We start from the raw sequence: 18308 nt of genomic DNA, 5'->3' as shown, positions 1-18308 counted from the left end.
AGAGAGAGAGAAGGAAAGAGAGAAAATGTGTGTGTGTGGTCAAAACATGAAGACCATGGACCATGTGTGTATGTATAGAGAAAAAAGAAAAAAGACACACACTTCTTGTGTGGATGAGGTTGTGTGGTGAACTATGATGTCAGACATAACTCTTCAGACTGGTCTAGGCTTTACCTCACTGAAAGCTTATGAGAAAAACAACAGCAATAAGAAAGCATGGTATGACTGCTCTAATGTGAATGTGTTTGTGAATGTGTGTGTGTGTGTGTGTGTGTGTGTGAGTATCTTTCTGGTAAGGAGCCACATTCAGACAATGAAGAAAAAAACCAAAGGCATAATGTGTGGTAGGTCCATTATTTTAATACAAGAATAGTCATAATTTTTTGGTGCAAACTGGAAATGAAAATGAAAAAGAATGCCAAAAAAGGGTCATAGAAATTCTACAATGCGTACAGTCTCAGCAAAACTGGCAACGGAGTCTTTCAGTTCAGTTTCACTGTGCAGCAAGAAAACACATCCTTTCTCTCTCTCTCACACTCACACACACATACAGTCACACACACACACACACAGACACACACTCACACAGACAGACACACACACACTCACAGACACACACTCAGACAGACACACACACACACACACTCACACAGACAGACAGACACACATTCACACACAGACAATTTATTATGACACAACTCATGCACATTTTAACACATATTCCCTAACACACACAGACATTCAAACCTACCCCCCCCCTCCCCTCCCACACACACACACACACACACACATGGTTGCTGGTTGCTTAATCTGTGACATTAACCTAAACATACTGTTAGTAAAGCCAACAAACAAAACAAACAAACAAACAAACAAACAAAAGCTGTTACACTGTGGGTAACAGGCATGTTTACATGTCTGACAGAGTCCTATAGAGATAACAGCACACAGACACCACATTAGTCCAACCATCACACAAAGCCCTGCCTGCCTCACGCATATCTCTGCACTTCCTCTCTCGGTAAACTCCCGCTGAAATATCCACGACTCGGTCTTTTCCAGACAATTTCTCCAGCGCGGTACGGAACAGCACAACGTTGAACGTTTCTGGGCCACAGACGGACGTCGTTTTCCCATTTAAGCGTTAGCTTTAGCTTATGTAGCTCTTACGTCAGAGAGCGGCCAAGACAGTGAAACACGGAACACTCTCGGAATGTTCTAACATGACGTTTCCACCGTGCCGTGCGCGCCGACCGATAAAGACACTTCGGTTCATGACGAAACACGTCAGGGAAACTTCTTCACTTCTACAGCGGACGACACACAACATCCATCTTCTCCTGACTGGTATGCTGGGATGGGCACATGGGAAAGAAAAAAAAAAGGGACTGGACTTGCTGGTTTTAGGAGTTGCTATGCCCTTTAAATCTTGTACATCCAGAAAACTATTTGGAGACATGTAAGGCATTGAAGTTAAATCAGAAAGAATGCTGACAGAACTCCCCTCTTCCAATACAAGGTCCTTGTAAACCACGTAAATGAGAGAATGCGTGTATAGACTGCCAGTCCCTACTGACACGTAATACGAGAAACTGTTGCGTTTGAGGAAAACCAGGCCCGCATGTTACCAATACCCAGAGGACATAATGCATTAGAATACTGTGGTTAACAGGGTGGACAGTGAGGGAAGGGTAAAAACAGCACGGACATCCAGAGGAACGGAGTTGTTCAGTTTGTGTTGTGATTGGTGATAGTTCTTACATACTGTCATTCTATGACTGAGTTTGATCACGATGCCTGTGTTTGACACCACTGGGATGCTCTGTGTGTGTGTGTGTGTGTGTTTGTTTTTTGTTCTGCAATTTGTGAGGTTTTTTTTTTTTTTTGTTTTTTTTTTTTTTTTTAGAAGAATGTTCTTCAACTCTTAACTAGTCCACAGGACATCGAGATACATTTACTCCAGCACAAAACAATCCAAACACCAGTGATGACAGAGGAAGAGAGAGGCAGAGAGAAAGAAAGAGAGAGACAGAGAGTGGGGGAGACAAAGATAAGGCCATAGAAGAGCAGAGGTTATGACATCATTTGTGGAATTACACCATTGTAACTGTCGACAGAACTCTAAATTCTAACTCTGATTCAATTTGATTCTAGAATTCCGTAGTCCGGGGCAACGGTTCCGTTGCACTGTGACACGGTCGAGGGAGAGGACATCGTGTCTGTGATTGGTCAGAGATTGCCAGGTGTCCGTAGGTGCTGTGGCAGAGGTGAGTGGTTTGTTGCCAGGCTGGTGTTTCGGGCTGTATTTGTATTGTTACAGCCTATCTTCAGTCTTTCAGCAAGACGCCCATGTGCCTAATAAACCAACAGTTAAGGACAGCCATTAAGATCACCTTTCCTCTTTCACTCTTTACAGAGAGTTAAGCTACACATGGTCAGTGATGATAAATGTGATTTAAGCACCGATTCATTGTCCATGTTAAGGCTCTATTTTTACCTTAATGTACAGTATGGAATCTCAGCGTATGCATGATTTATGTGTTCAGTGATGCAGTAAGAAGCCAGGGCTGAGAGGAAAATGAAGAGAGAGAGAGAGACAGGGACAGTACCTGTTCGTGAGGAAGTCACAGGTGGGAATACTGCTCACTGCCTGGTGAATGTTCATGGATGAGATCTCTCTGGGTGCCCTGCCAGACAGACAGACAGACGTTATTAACACAGTGTTTACTCCCCAAACTGTGCTTTAGAACATTCCAGAATGAAACCTTCATGTCTTCAGTTAACACTAATGTGGATGGACACACTGGCGGCTGCTGATTCACTCTCTCAGACAGAAATGGACTCCAATTCCCATCAGACCATTCTCTCGCCACTCATAGCAATATGTCCCACTGGGCATGCTCCATGCCTTTCAGTCCAAGTTCTGTCTGTTCTATACATTCTTTATGGTGAGATATGGGACAGCCTGAGGGGGCGGAGTCACGTGTCGGAGTTAAAAGCTAGTACTTGGACTGAGGGAAGATTCGCTTTAAATAGGACACCAGAGGAATGAACAGGATGAATTAATGGATGCATGGAGTCGGTAAACAGCTGGAAAAACAGATGGAGAGTTATTGGGGTGGACAGCCAGAGGGATGAATGGAATGACCTCTGTGCTGGAGGTGGGACAGATGAATACCTGAATGTGAAGATGGAGAGATGGAGAGATGGAGGAAGGAGTGGATGGAGTGATGGATGCATGGTTTGATGGATGTAGAAATGAGGAGGACACTTGCCTGTTTTGAGGGGATTTTGCATATGCACTGGCAAGAGATTCCCTCAGGATTTCACTGGCAAACTGCTCTGTGGCCTGTGATGGAGACAAAGACAGTTTAACACACAGCTTCTCCACAAACTAGGACGGTTTCACACAAAGATTACCTACAAACTAAAACAGTTTCACACAAAGATTACCTACAAACTAAGACAGTTTTACACAAAGATTACCTACACACTAACACAGTTTTACACAAAGATTACCTACAAACTAGGACAGTTTCACACAAAGCTTGCCTACAAAATAGGACAGTTTTACACACAGTCCCCATAAAAACAAAATTTTACATGGTGTTCCTACAACAAGGTTAGTTTAGCACAATGTTTCTCCACAAACTAAGACAGTATTGAACACTGTCAGAGCAAAACAGTGTTACACACAGAGTCCTCACAAATAAAGACAGTTTTATACACAGTGTCTTTTTACACACATTTCAATGCAAAAATACAGACTGTTACTGTCAGATTTGGCACGGAAATTCAAAGGCTGATCTGACTTAGGTTATCAGTTAAACTGATAAAGGTGAAAATAAACAAGTTTTAAAAATTCAAATGAAAATGAAATTTTTTCTTTCAAGATTTACCCAACTCTGAGCGCATAACGTAAACTGTCATGAGCAAACACTTTAGACTATTGAAATGTAATCCCTAATGACAATTCTAAACAATTTCATTTTGAGCCAGTAACAAAACACTGTGAAACTATTCAAATCCTACTCTGTCACGATATCAGATTTTCACTACACGATTATCATGGCCAAAAGAATTCACGATAATGATATTATCGCGATATCTATAGAACATTTGAACAAAATAATAATAATAATAATGCTATCAGTCAAATTCATCTTTAAATTTGTTTACTGTGTGTTTTGTCTCTTTTTTGGCAAATTACACTTAAAATACAAGTGTAGTGAGGTGGAGAGTCTGTAACCATAACTGTACGAAAGCGTATGAAAAGCACAATTACACTAGTTAATGGATAGCTAAAAGGCAACCAGATGAACTGATAAACAAAAGATCCCAAAGGCCTAACATCTGCCATCAATACAGTGTCGTCTGAAACAAAATCACTTGCAGAGAGCTTGCGCTTCTACTCCCGCAGTTTTCACGATATCGATCCCATTCCAGCGGGAACGGGTCCGTCCTAATGCCCTGTAGTGTGCTTGTGCACAGCTAATTGATCGGTCCATTCATATATGGCTCTTGATTGGTCCACTCTTATGTGGCTGAGAATCACTGGTTCTTTGCAAAAGGTACAGAGCTTTTGATAGGAACATTTGCTATCGTTTTTAAGTATTATTTTTGCTGACTGCTGATTGTTTGATCGGTCCACTCATTGGAATGGGGAAAGTTTTAAGTCTCTAGTGCTACGACAAGGGATTGCGGGGGGCAGTCGATAGCTGGATTCAGTGGTCTTTTGCTCCGTGACTACACTTCAGCTGGACAGAGATCCAGTATTTCTACAGTTAAGATTCGATGATGCTGCGGCACAATCACATTTGCATTTTCTCGTGGAAATGCATCACTAGTTAATGATATTATCGTATGTGTATTATTAACACGATAACAATATTTCATTTTTTAAATATCACCGTTATCGTCAATACCGGTATATCGTGACAGCCCTACTCTGAAATGAATCAAAAGACAGGCAATACTGTGTTATCACTGTATACCCACACAGGAGCACAGTGAGTGTGGTGTATGAGGAGAAGCCCATGGTAAACTGTTCTCTTTGCGGGACATTATCATCATCCACACTGTGTGTTATCACTGCTGATTCTCTGTCTCTCTGTCACACACACACAACACACACACCTTCAGAATCATGGCTTCCACCACCGGAGCAAACACATTCTTCTCCACCTCTACTGGCTCAAACGACACACCAATCTGAGAGAGAGAGAGAGAGAGAGAGAGAGAGAGAGAGACAGAGAGTTCAACTGTTGACTTGACATACAAATAACACATGCAACCACAGAAGCTTTCCACAAGGAATCTTTAGTCCACACTTGTTTCCCAGGGTAACAGGGAATTCTCTGGTCTCTCACCTGTTCGGCCGTTTCCCTCACAAATTGAGCCGAGGGGCACGGGGCCAGGAAGTACTTGGGCTCTTGCTCCGCCTCTTCCTGCTCTTGTTTGACCTTGACCCTGGTGGGTGGGTTGGTGATGCTGATGATGTCGATGGGTTCCTCGTCCTCGTTCTCTGGTTCGGTTTTTAACAGCCTCTGTAACTGCTCCAGCCTCTGACACAGCTCCTCACAGTCTAACAGGGTGGACCTGCACTCTGCGATACAACACAGTCAGAATTATTCAACTATACACCATCTCACAGTCTAACAGGGTGGACCTGCACTCTGCAATACAACACAGTCAGAATTATTCAACTACACACCATCTCACAGTCTAACAGGGTGGACCTATGCTATGTAATACAACATAGCCATTACTACACAGATATAGACCATCTCACAGTCTAACACAGTGGACCTGCACTCTGCAATACAACACAGCCACTGCCACACCACTAAACTCTACAGTACAACACAGTCAGTAAAACACAACTACACTCTACGATACAACAGTCATTACTACACAACAACACACCACACCACACAGTTTGTAACAGGCCAAAAGCAGCATCAGTCCAACACGACTGGCTGATAGAGTGTCAGATTGGGAGTGCCCTGCGAGCTGTGGGCGGCTCTGTGGGCAGAGTGGGAGTGGTCTGAGAGCAGTGGGCGGTTCTGTGGGCAGAGCAGTAGTGGTCTGCAAGCAGGGGGCAGTTCTGTGGGCAGAGTGGGAGTGGTCTGAGAGCAGGGGGCAGCTCTGTGAGCACGGCAGGAGTGGTCTGAGGGCAGTGGGCGGTTCTGACAGCAGAGTGGGAGTGGTCTGAGAGCAGTGGGCGGCTCTGTGGGCAGCGTTAATGTGGCACAACACTGACATAATGACATCATCAGAGAACAAACAAACAGAGGGGCTTTGTGTCGGCCAAACCATCTGTAAAATACACGCACATGTGCATGCACACACACACACACACACCCACACACACCCACACACTCAACAATGGGCTCAATTCATTAGCCTCACTGACACACAAAGAAACATACACACACACAGACACACACACAGCACTGTGTGTCTAACCTGGTTCGCTGTCTATCTGTGTGAGAATGTCCTCTATCGAGTTCTCTTCAGAGCGGCGGGGTTCGGGGTCGGGGGGAGTGTAACCACGGTGACGACACCACTGCACCACCTCTCTGGTTTTGGGTGGAGAGATGGCCTGCAGCCGAGGGGCTTTATCCAAAACATCCTGTACCAGTCTTTTGACTGCCACTGCTCTCTGCAACTAGACACACACACACACACACAGAGAACAGGGCATGAGAATCAATATAAAACATACAGGTACACGCACGCACACACACGCACACAGAGAACAGGCCATGACAGACAGAGAGAGAGAGGAGAGAGGAGAGAGGAGAGAGAGTAGGAGTTAGGGACAGAGTCAGAATGGGACATACAGGGAGAGCTTGTTCAAAAGCAGAGTCTTACAAAAGCAGGGATTAGTGTCACCACGAAAACATGAACAAAAACACACAGAGCAAAAAAAAAAAAAGAAAAAAAAAAGAGGAGAAACCCAGTAAGTGAAACAGGAGAAGTGAGGATTTAAAAACGAAAAAAGCCTGGCTGAGAAAAAACCCCCAAAACAAAACAAAAAACAAAAGAGAGAGTGCTCAACAGAGGGTTCTAGAACACGTCAAACCACACACACACACACACACACACACACACACACACACACACACACACGTGTGCCTTACCTCAGCTGCCCTGCGTTTGCCAATGTTCCAGGAATAATACTGCTCAATGGAGGATGCACAGAACGGAGGAGAATCCTCAGCTGAGAGAATAACAAAAAAAAAAACCATACATCAAAACAATTCTCATATTTTACCCCCACACGCACATATACACAAACACACTCTCTCTCTCCCCCCCCCCCTCTCCCTCTCTCTCCCCCTCTCTCTCTCCCTCTCTCCTCTCTCTGTCTCTCTCTCCCTCTCTCCTCTCTCTCTGTCTCTCTCTCCCTCTCTCCTCTCTCTCTGTCTCTCTCTCTCTCATACCATTCAGTGTATCCATTTCTACATCTGCCATACTCTCTTGACACATATTGACTCTAATTTACCTATTGGGCTTTAATGTACATGCATTTGCAGGATTCTTGTTCTGTGTGCGTGTGCATGTGCATTTATATGTGTGTGCATGTGCGTTTGCGTGAGAGTGTGTGTGTGTGTGTGTGAGTGTGGTAGTGTGAGTGTGGTAGTGTGTGTGTGTGTGTGTGTGTGCGCGTGTGTGTGCGCAGGTGTGTGTGTATGTGCGTGTGCGCGTGTGTGTGCAGGTGTGTGTATGTGTGTGTGCGTGCGTGTGTGTATGTGAGTGTGTGTGAGTGTGGTAGTGTGCATGCGTGTGCGTGTGTTCATAGACACTCACTCTTTTCATGCAGGATCAGGGGGAATTTCTTCACTGCCGCTGTCAGCAACTGTGTCAGGTTCTCTATGTGTTCAGAACTGGACAGAAAGAAAGAAAGAAAGAAAGAAGGAAAGAAGGAAAGAGAGAGAGAGAGAGAGAAAGAGAAATGATCAGACAGAGAAAGACAGACAGAGAAAAAGAATCAGAAGTTGCAGTAGCTGAGTTTGGATATGCTATGACAACGTGATCAGTGTATAATCCCCGTCTGGTGGAGAAGGCAAAATAAATGTTTATCAGTGAAAGGAAGGGGAAAACGTGGCAGTGACAGGGACGATTATTTAATTATCACAGTGTTTCACTTTCCCAACACAAATGCACCACCCAGCTAAGGAATCACTCTCTGGAGGGCCAAACAGTGAGTACATCAGTCCAGCTGTGTGAGAGAGCTGTGTGCGTGTGTATACATACATACATACATATATATATATATATATATATATGTGTGTGTGTGTGTGTGTGTGTGTGCGTGCGCGTGTGCATGTAAGTGTGTGTGTGTGTGTGTGTGTGTGCGTGCGCGTGTGCATGTAAGTGTGTGTGTGTGTGTGCGTGCGCGTGTAAGTGTGTGTGTGTGTGTGTGCGTGCGCGTGTAAGTGTGTGTGTGTGTGTGTGTGTGTGTGTGCGGGTGCGTGTGTGTGTGGTCCTGTAAAGTGTCCATACTTTATAAGCTCGTGAGAAGCCTCTGTGCCCTGTTCCACTTTAACAGTGGCTGCTGTGCTGGTGGACACGGGGGCTGTTGTCGTGGATACGGGGGCTGTTGTCGTGGATACGGTGGCTGATGTAGACGGCGTTGGGGTAGAGGTCTGGAGTGTGGGAGTGGTATGACTGGAGCTCACCAAACCAGGCTCTGTTTTCACTAAACACAGAACACAAGTAATATTACAATACTGCACAGATGACCGCATCTCTGCACTGCAAATCACATTTACACACGGGGTATATACACACTTTTTCATATAAACAAACGTATAGGCTGTGTGTGTGTGTGTGGGTGTGTGTGTGTGTGTGTTTCTCACCGTGAGTTATAGTGGTTGGTGTTGAAGCTGACGGAGTGACTCCACTCTGGGCAGAACTACTGTTGTTAGTACTGCTGGCTGGAGCTTTGGATCCAGAACTGGACTGGACCACTGCCCCATACACAGCACACACACGCCGGCACCGAGAGAGAGAGAGAGAGAGAGAGAGAGAGAGAGGGAGAGAGAGAGAGAGAGAGGGAAATTAAAGCCAGTTTAAAGTGAAGAGTACATTTCTTTAAATCAATAAAAACAGGTCATTTTCTTCTTTCATTAGAGCGTGCTGTGGTGTTTGTACCGGTGTAAACTCAGGTCAGTGTAGTTCAAACTCACAGAGAAAAAAAAAAAACCCCACCCCTCCATCACCACACTGTTGCCTAGAAACAGGTATGCTATAACAGGAAACCAGCACACACACTCATGAACACACACACACACAGACACAGACACACAAAGAGAGCACTCTCTTACAGAGTCCATTTTGTCCTGCTCTCAGACAAATCAATGACATTCAATCAGAGCAGCACAGTTATTAAACCAACCAGAGAGAGGTAGAGAGAGAGAGAGAGAGAGAGAGAGAGAGAGAGAGAGAGAGAGAGAGAGAGAGAGAGACACAGAGAGAGAGAGAGAGGTAGAGAGAGAGAGAGAGAGAGAGAGAGAGGTAGAGAGAGAGAGAGGTAGAGAGAGAGGTAGAGAGGTAGAGAGAGAGAGAGGTAGAGAGAGAGGTAGAGAGGTAGAGAGAGAGAGAGGTAGAGAGAGAGAGAGAGGTAGAGAGAGAGAGAGAGAGAGAGAGGTAGAGAGAGAGAGAGGTAGAGAGAGAGGTAGAGAGGTAGAGAGAGAGAGAGGTAGAGAGAGAGAGAGAGGTAGAGAGGTAGCGAGAGAGAGAGGTAGAGAGAGAGAGAGGTAGAGAGAGGTAGAGAGAGAGAGAGAGAGAGACAGAGAGGTAGAGAGAGAGGTAGAGAGAGAGAGAGAGAGAGAGAGAGAGAGAGAGAGAGAGAGAGAGATGAGAAAAAGAGTGACTGTAAGAGAGAACATTTAGAGCAGTGAAACAGGAGAACGCTCACGCGGTCAAGGCTAAAGTCAACCAGTGAGGAAAGTCAAGTCTCCCTCACACACTCCCCACACGCCTCCTCTCTGACACAACCTCTGATTCAACCTGAAAGAGGCATTCAGAACACAGACCTTTCACAGAATACACCTGCCAACTACTGCAGCAAAGCATTCACAAACCCTCTCCTAATGCCAGCGTTTTCACTAACACAATTTCAATATTTCACCCCGTACCTGACCCCAAATCCTCTCTCACACAAAGCCAGAGGACATGCAGCAGCGTGTGTGTGTGTGTGTGTGTGTGGACAGAGCTTTCTGTCTCTCTTTAACACTAACCGTGGTGTGTTTGATCGATAAACATTCAACAGACAGGCATAGTCAGTTCCCAACACTGCCCTGTCTCTAAATCAGTACATAAATAAATAAATAAATACATTTGAGCAAGAATCATTTTAAAATAACTGTCTCTCTTGTGGGAGAATGTCTAGCAGGAGTTTGATGCCTCTGCTTGGCCTTACTGAATGTAAAGACAGTGGGTGTTAACCCTGGCCGCTTTCTCTGCTGAAGGCTTAATAAGGGCTACGTTTTCAGTCAGATCTGATTCTGTTCTACCAAGACAAACTAGACAGTACACGTCTGTGAGGAGGGATGGAGGTAACACAGGACAACTGCTCTACTTATACTTTTTTGAGTATTTTTTTAGAAAACTGCAGTTTTACTTTTATTGAAGCGTGTTTATTTTGAGGTATTTTACTTTGCTACGATTTAAATTGCCTCCGTTACAGAGTAAAAAAAAAAAGGAAAAAGGGACCCATTAACTCTGTGTCAGGAGATGACGTGATCTCCTTCACCAAGACAGCGAGTCAGTTTGTTCATTCCATACCAGGCGGTCATGTACGGAAGCCTGTTTCCACCACATTTACAAAAAAAAGTTTGTTTAATTGCGACTTTGTTTCTCGGAGTACAGAGTTTATTTCTCGCAATTCCGGCTTCATTTCTTGCAATTTTGAGCTCTGTGAGAGAGAGGGAGACACAGAGATCTGTGAGTGAAGGGGAGACACAGAGATCTGTGATTGAGGGAAAGACACAGAGATCTGTGAGTGATGGGGAGACACAGAGATCTGTGATTGAGGGGAAGACACAGAGATCTGTGATTGAGGGAAAGACACAGAGATCTGTGAGTGATGGGGAGACACAGAGATCTGTGAGTGAAGGGGAGACACAGAGATCTGTGAGTGATGGGGAGACACAGAGATCTGTGAGTGATGGGGAGACACAGAGATCTGTGAGTGATGGGGAGACACAGAGATCTGTGAGTGATGGAGAGACACAGAGATCTGTGAGTGAAGGGGAGACACAGATCTGTGATTGAGGGGAAGACATAGAGATCTGTGAGTGAGGGGATAAGTGGAAGTTGCTCTGTGAGTGAAGAGAAAAAACACAGAGTTCTGTGAGTAAGGAGAAAAGGTAAAGAATTTGTTTAAAGCGTCTGAATCCTTTAATTAGTTTGATTAGTCCGTGTATTGGATCACTGCGCCTAATAGAGACTTCTTGCAGAGAGTTTGCTCTCTCTCCCGTTCAGTATGCCAACCTAATACATTCTCTGTATTTATTCAGGGAAACAGAGTGTGAGAATGGCCTGGCTCATCGATCTGTCAGCCAGTCCATCCATCCATCTGTCCATCCATCTATCCATCCATCCATCCGTCCATCAAAATTGCAAGAAATGTGCACACGTCTGAGATGGCATTTGTATTCCCATATTGCTTTCTTGCTCCTTCCCTCTCTCTCTCTCACTCTCTCCTTCTCTCTCTCTCTCTCACTCTCTCCTTCTCTCTCTCTCTCTGTTTATCTTTTCGGTTTCATGGTTTATGCCAAAAGATATGAAGATAGTGAACTCTGTGTGTGTGTGTATGTCTGCATGTGTTTGTTTGTGAGGAGTGCAGGCGTTACCTTTGCTGACGGGCATGAGGATGGTCTGAAGGCTCCCGGAGGCGGAGCCAACGCCCAGCTGCTTGAGCTGATTGGCCGGAATGGTCAGCACGGTCTGCTGGGAACTGGACTGACCGGAGTGGATCTTCAGCATGCCTGCACACAGACAAGACCCATTTACAGGACCCATAACACACATCTTCAGAGAGCAGTGCATCAACAGAACTGTGGAGCGTGACTCAAACTGGACTGACGTCATTAGGAAGCATTGTGGTGCTCAACGCAAGTTTCTTTTGTCTGTTCATTTAAGCCACAGTGGGTACAGTGCCAAAGATACAGTCTGAGGAATGGAAAGGGCAGGAAGGTTTTATGAAACACACCCACATACACGCTCAGTGCCTCTCACGTCTCTCTCTCTCTCTCTGTGCTATAACCAGAGATAAGTATTTTAAAGGAGTGGACAGGTTTTAAAAAAGTGAGGAAAAACATCAAAACAGTTTGATGAAATCTTATCTGGAACACACTCGGAGCAAATACGTAAGCAATAGTGTATGTCAAACTGGGGAAGTGTCAAAAAAAACAAAAACAAAAACAAAAAAACGTATCCCAAACAGCGGTGCGACTCCGGTGCGTTCTTCAAATGATTTCACGAGGCTGTTTTTTGTACGTATGGAGCCTATGACAAAAAAAAAAAAAAAAAAAAGTTCTGAGTCAAGTATCTCATCGCCTCGCTGCGCACTGGTTACCACGGCAACCACTGTTAAACTAGCAGCCTCAAAACCACAAAGCAAGCTAGCGAGCGTAGCGTCAATTGTGAATCGGTCATTTCGATCATAGCAGTGATACAACAGAATTAATAAAAGAATGAATTCATTAATAAAGAATGGGTTTGCGTATATGCGTTCCTGTTTGATAACTAATCCAAATAACCGTAGCAGCCCGCAGTAACCCAATAGAAATGCAGTAGCATGCTACAGCGTTCAGAGAGGGAGCTGTAACGGCCACTGTGGGGTAGGAAAAGGAGGAGGAGGAGATGTGGTCCTGAAATGGAGTGTGAAATGAGGAGGTGAGAGATCGGGAGCGGGCAAGGTTAGAAGATCATTTCTCTTCCCTGGAGTTTAAACAGCTCTTTTCTTTTCGCCCTCAGCGGAAGAGAAATGTTCGGTGCTTTTAAATCACGACTACGTCTCACACAACCTCAAAACTTTCCCTTAGTATCCCACCCGCTAAAAAAAAACCTCCTCTCTCTGTCGAGGCATATCTGCACCCCGAGTGACAGCACGTTTTACAGCGCCGCTTGTCTTTAAACAGAACTCGAGAAAATGCAAATGAATCCATCTCAAATGCCAGATACGTGCATTAGCTGACTCGCACACACTGACAGAGTTTGGGAGACAGAACACCTGTAGGACCCCCAGTGTGTGGGGCAGAGATCTTAAAAAAAAAAATCAAATACAGACATCAAGAGATTTTAACCATAAATCTCCTTAAAAACTGCAGCGGATGTGGAACTGGCTGTCAGACGCTGGGAGAAGGTGTATCCGTGAAATCCCGAACAGATTAAAATGATCTAAAATCACAACCCTATCCATCTCACAGATTACACACAATCTCACATTTCCTATTCCACAGGAACAGGAAGTACATGAACCTAGCGTCTGTAAATCCTGAGGGGGAAAAAAAAAAAACAAAACTCATCCTTATACTCAGTTTCTCAAACTCTTTTCATCCTCTGCCTTTCATTTTTGAGCCAACTCCTCTTCTTTATCAGCTTAAGTGGAAATATGAGCATGTTCTGATTTTCTTATCCAAATATCAGGCATTTAGCATATCACTTTCACCAGAACTGCTCTCTGTGTTATGGATATGTTTATATATTTGTGTGTTTTAGGTATGTGTGTATACATGTGTTGCGTGTGTGTTTGTACACATGTGATATATACATGTATGCGTATGCATACATGTCTAAGTATATTCTACATATTTGTATATACGCGTGTAACCATCATAAAGCCATTCATCCTTAGGCGTGTGCACTCATGTTTTCTCAAGAGACTTCACGGGAAATGAGGAGCACGGCTAACAGTTCTCCATCCAGGTTTTAAAAACAAAACTGTCTGGAAGCAGACAAAGAAGGATGAGATCGTGTTATAAGGAGAGCATCGCACTCTCGGGAGGTGATGAAGTCCCGGGGTACGATGGGCAAAATGAGTCACCGCTCTAGCCCTGGGGAGGAGGGAATTTGGATGAAGTACGGGAGTAGAACTCCATTATAGAATAACATCAGACAGTCTGGTGTGAGTCTTGTCTCTTCTCTGTCCATTTCCTCTCTCTCTCTCTCTCTCTGGACCCCTGTCTGCGTTATTACTCTACTCTTCTCCTAGTCCACAGGGTGCAGAGGCTTGGCCAGGCAGTTAGGAGATTAATAGGCAATGTTGTTCCCTCTCTGGCCCATAGACACAGCACAGCTCCAGTGTCATTACACAGCACCAGACAGGTACAGCCCAGATATTTCAGTTTCACGTGCCCTCGCTATCTCCATGGCAACCCTCTTCAGTCAGGCCAAGGAGACATATGTGAGTCAGACAGATGAGAGACAGGTCAGTCAGTCAGACAGGTGAGAGACAGGTCAGTCAGTCGGACGGGTGAGAGAAAGGTCAGTCAGTCAGACGGGTTGGTCAGTCAGACAGGTGAGAGACAGGTGAGTCAGTCAGACAGGTGACAGACAGGTGGGTCAGTCAGACAGGTTGGTCAGTCAGACAGGTGAGAGACAGGTGAGTCAGTCAGACAGGTGAGAGACAGGTGGGTCAGTCAGACAGGTGAGAGACAGATGAGTCATACCAGTTGTTAACCGTTCAGTTAGGGGGGGAACACATAGGTCACTCAAAGTCAAGTCACGAATTAGAAACTTATAAGTCGCAGGTGAGTCATGGGTTGGAAACAAGTGAGCTGCAGGTGAGAAACTGCTGAGCCATATGTGAGAAGCAGGTGAGCAGCAGGTTAGATACAGGTGAGCCACAGGTGAGAAACAGGTGAGCCACAGGTGAGAAACAGGTGAGGCATAGGTAAGATAGGTACCTGAAAGAGCAGCAGCTGTCTTCCCGCTGACTGTTCCCCCGCCGACCAGAGAGGGGCTGGCACTTTTGGGCAGGCCCACTATCGCAGAACCCGCCGCCTTTGACAGACTGATCACAGGCATGTTGACGCTCTTGGCGACTGTTACCATGGCGCCAGCCGCAGCTTTGGTCAGGCCGGCCACAGAGCTGGTGCTCTTGGCCGCGTTGATGACTGCAGCCTGATTGGCTGCCATCAGGACTGGGTGCTGGCCCACAGGTTTAGCCCCCGATACAGACTGAGTTGAGAGCAGAGTGGCGCCCTCTGCAGGCTGAACAGAGAAACAAAAGAGAGAGAGAGAAAGCGAGAGAGAGAGAGAGAGAGAGAGCAGACTAGTTATAACAACCAGTGTTCAGAGGGATCACAAACCATAACTCAGTACTGGCCCAACAGGGTCTAAATGAGCTGAGTGGGTCAGAACATCTGCCGTCAGAATGAACTACTGAGGAACCATGACCAAGTCTCTGTAAAACATAATTATATGACTATAAAACAGTCTGGCCCAGACGGAGAGGAGACAGTTTCTCTGTTACTGCCATCCCGTGAACAGCGCTGTTAATGTGCATTTAAGCAGTGACTTTGATGAGCAAGCCTGTTTAAATGGAGTGCATTAGGAGAACTCGCCCCCGTCACGGAGCCAAATTCACCTTCCGTAATATTCCGTCCCTCTAACTAAAACTGCTGTCCAGCGCTGGCCACACACGGGCAGTGAGCCAACAGAAACAGTTAAAGACTTTATATTCAGTCTGTCTGTTCCAAACACTAACTCACTCTCTCTTTTCTATTCAGATCTGTCTGTTCCAAACACTAAATCACTCTCTCTTTTCTATTCAGATCTGTCTATTCCAAACACTAACTCACTCTCTCTTTTCTATTCAGATCTGTCTATTCCAAACACTAAAACACTCTCTCTTTTCTATTCAGATCTGTCTATTCCAAACACTAAATCACTCCCTCTTTTCTATTCAGTCTGTCTGTTCCAAACACTAAATCACTCTCTCTTTTCTATTCAGATCTGTCTATTCCAAACACTAAATCACTCTCCCTTTTCTATTCAGATCTGTCTGTTCCAAACACTAAATCACTCTCTCTTTTCTATTCAGATCTGTCTATTCCAAACACTAAAACACTCTCTTTTCTATTCAGATCTGTCTATTCCAAACACTAAATCACTCTCTTTTCTATTCAGATCTGTCTGTTCCAAACACTAAAACTCTCTCTCTTTTCTATTCAGATCTGTCTGTTCCAAACACTAAATCACTCTCTTTTCTATTCAGATCTGTCTGTTCCAAACACTAAATCACTCTCTCTTTTCTATTCAGATCTGTCTATTCCAAACACTAAAACACTCTTAGTGCCTCAGTGAGACATAAGCCTTGTCTTGCCTTAGATTCCATCATATTTCCGGTCTCTTCACTATAACATGATTTCGTCTAGACCAGATTGCGTTTTAATTCTACTGGGTTAAACCAGTCTGAAACTATTTGCAGGGTTCGTTCATCCTTCTGACCCATAAATCACACTCTGGTGCATGTCTGGTTTGTGAATGTTCTTTATAAAGGTGATGTGACAATGGCTCTGACAGGAATGGTTCAGATATTTACTGTCACTCATACATACACAGCAACTTCAGACTTAGACATATAAATAAAATACTCACACACTCGCTCTCTCTCACGTTCTCTCTCTCACACACACACACACACACACACACACTCGGCATGAGTTTTCTCCCTGCAGGACGGCAGAGCTAATTAAAAGCTGTAAATAAGCAGGGTAGACAGAGATATTCAAAATGGAGCTGGAAACACACTTTCACTCCCTCATTAACCTCATTACGCCAGCTGTGTGAGTGTGTGTGTGTGTGTGTGTGTGTGTGTGTGTGTGTGTGTGAACTGCGAACAGCCTGCAGGCTGAATTGAACCTGTTTATGCTCTGTCTCCCCAAACCATTCAATGAAAACTTAATTATGCTTTCCCAAAACCAGCCAGCACTCTGACACTGCGACAGATAATGCCTGTCTCCAGAGCGGAGAGTTTTACTGAGAGACATGAACCACTGGATGGATGTGTCTCCATTCCACGCTTCCACTCAGTCACCTCACACACAAAATTATTTTCATGATTTCATAGTTTCAGATGTGCAGCTATTTTTAAAATCACTTGTTTCTTTGGGATACTCCTGCATGTGAGTAGCATCTGTTTTCCACTGCACACACACACACTCACATTCATACACACCCAAACACACACACCCAAACACACAAACACGCTCACATACACAGACACACGCTCACATACACACTCTCACACAAACACACAGACAAACACACTCTCTCACTCACACACATACACACACACACACGCACGCACACACACACACACACACACACGCACGCACACACACACACACACACACACACACACGGAACAGCTTGGCTCACCTGCTGTGAGGTGGGTGCGGAGGCTGCAGTGGGGGGCGTGGCGGGGGCGGAGCTTGTCGCTGTGATAACTCCTCCTGCCATTCTCAGGGTGGTGGTACCTGGTTTAGACAGGTGGGTGCCCACCCCCGTTACCGTCTTCACCGAACCGTCCGACAGTTTCACCTGAGAGCCCTGAGCCCCGCCCACCACCTGTCAATCAAACAACCAGCCAATCGATTTTTAAAGCATTTACAAAAACTAGCAGGCCTAATGTCTAATCACAAGGGCCCAGCCATGATAAAATAAAGATTTAAAAAACAGACAGACAAACAAAGCAAAAAAAACAAGACAATACTAGGCGTCTCTTTCGAATTGGTGCTTCACATCCATCTGAAATCACATTACATTCCACTGCCAGAGAGATTCTGGCCTTTTAAATCTCATTCTGTTTGAGAATAATGATTGTTTAGATGGCGGCTGTCAGCAGTGTAGTAGCATATTGAACATGTGTGTAGCTGACTTATGTAACAGACTGAACACTGGTCAGCGTCTCACTACAACTCCTGTGGGAGCATTTCCATCTGCCTCCTCCCTCTCTCTCTCTCTCCCTCTCTCTCTCCCCCCCCCCTCTCTCTCCCTCTCTCTCACTCTCTCTCTCTCTCTCTCTCTCCCCCCTCTCTCTCTCATTAGAGAGCAGAGTGAAAGAGTGAAAAGTGCAGCTGATATCCCAGAGAAAAGCTGACTGTGTTCTGAGCTCAGAGAAGCAACAGCACTAACACTGCAACACATATGTGGGCTAGAGACAGAGAGAGAGAGAGAGAGAGAGAGAGAGAGTGATTAAGAGAATGAAACATTGAGAGAGAGAGAGAGAGAGGGAGAGTGATTAAGAGAATGAAACATTGAGAGAGAGAGAGAGAGAGAGAGAG

At 45.1% G+C, this 18308-nt stretch overlaps 1 protein-coding gene across 1 annotated transcript in view; it reads right to left on the bottom strand.

The window, feature by feature from the left end:
• Positions 1–2052: 2052 nt before the first annotated feature.
• yeats2 (YEATS domain containing 2) overlaps positions 2053–18308 on the bottom strand; it is a 46956-nt gene continuing 30700 nt past the window's right edge. Inside the window, exons 18-30 of the mRNA XM_030774213.1 lie at positions 17404–17592; positions 14925–15231; positions 11868–12002; positions 8868–8978; positions 8512–8707; positions 7816–7892; positions 7146–7225; positions 6469–6670; positions 5370–5605; positions 5137–5211; positions 3276–3349; positions 2610–2687; positions 2053–2355 (exon numbers count right to left, since the gene is read on the bottom strand). Coding sequence (XP_030630073.1) covers positions 2328–2355; positions 2610–2687; positions 3276–3349; positions 5137–5211; positions 5370–5605; positions 6469–6670; positions 7146–7225; positions 7816–7892; positions 8512–8707; positions 8868–8978; positions 11868–12002; positions 14925–15231; positions 17404–17592 — 1788 coding nt within the window. The 3' untranslated portion in view covers positions 2053–2327. The remainder of the gene's footprint in view (positions 2356–2609; positions 2688–3275; positions 3350–5136; positions 5212–5369; positions 5606–6468; positions 6671–7145; positions 7226–7815; positions 7893–8511; positions 8708–8867; positions 8979–11867; positions 12003–14924; positions 15232–17403; positions 17593–18308) is intronic.

The sequence above is a fragment of the Chanos chanos genome, chromosome 5 (genome assembly GCF_902362185.1).
Source record: "Chanos chanos chromosome 5, fChaCha1.1, whole genome shotgun sequence".
Taxonomy (NCBI): domain Eukaryota; kingdom Metazoa; phylum Chordata; class Actinopteri; order Gonorynchiformes; family Chanidae; genus Chanos; species Chanos chanos.
Note: the sequence above shows the minus strand (reverse complement) of the source record. Positions and strands in the feature narration are given on the sequence as shown.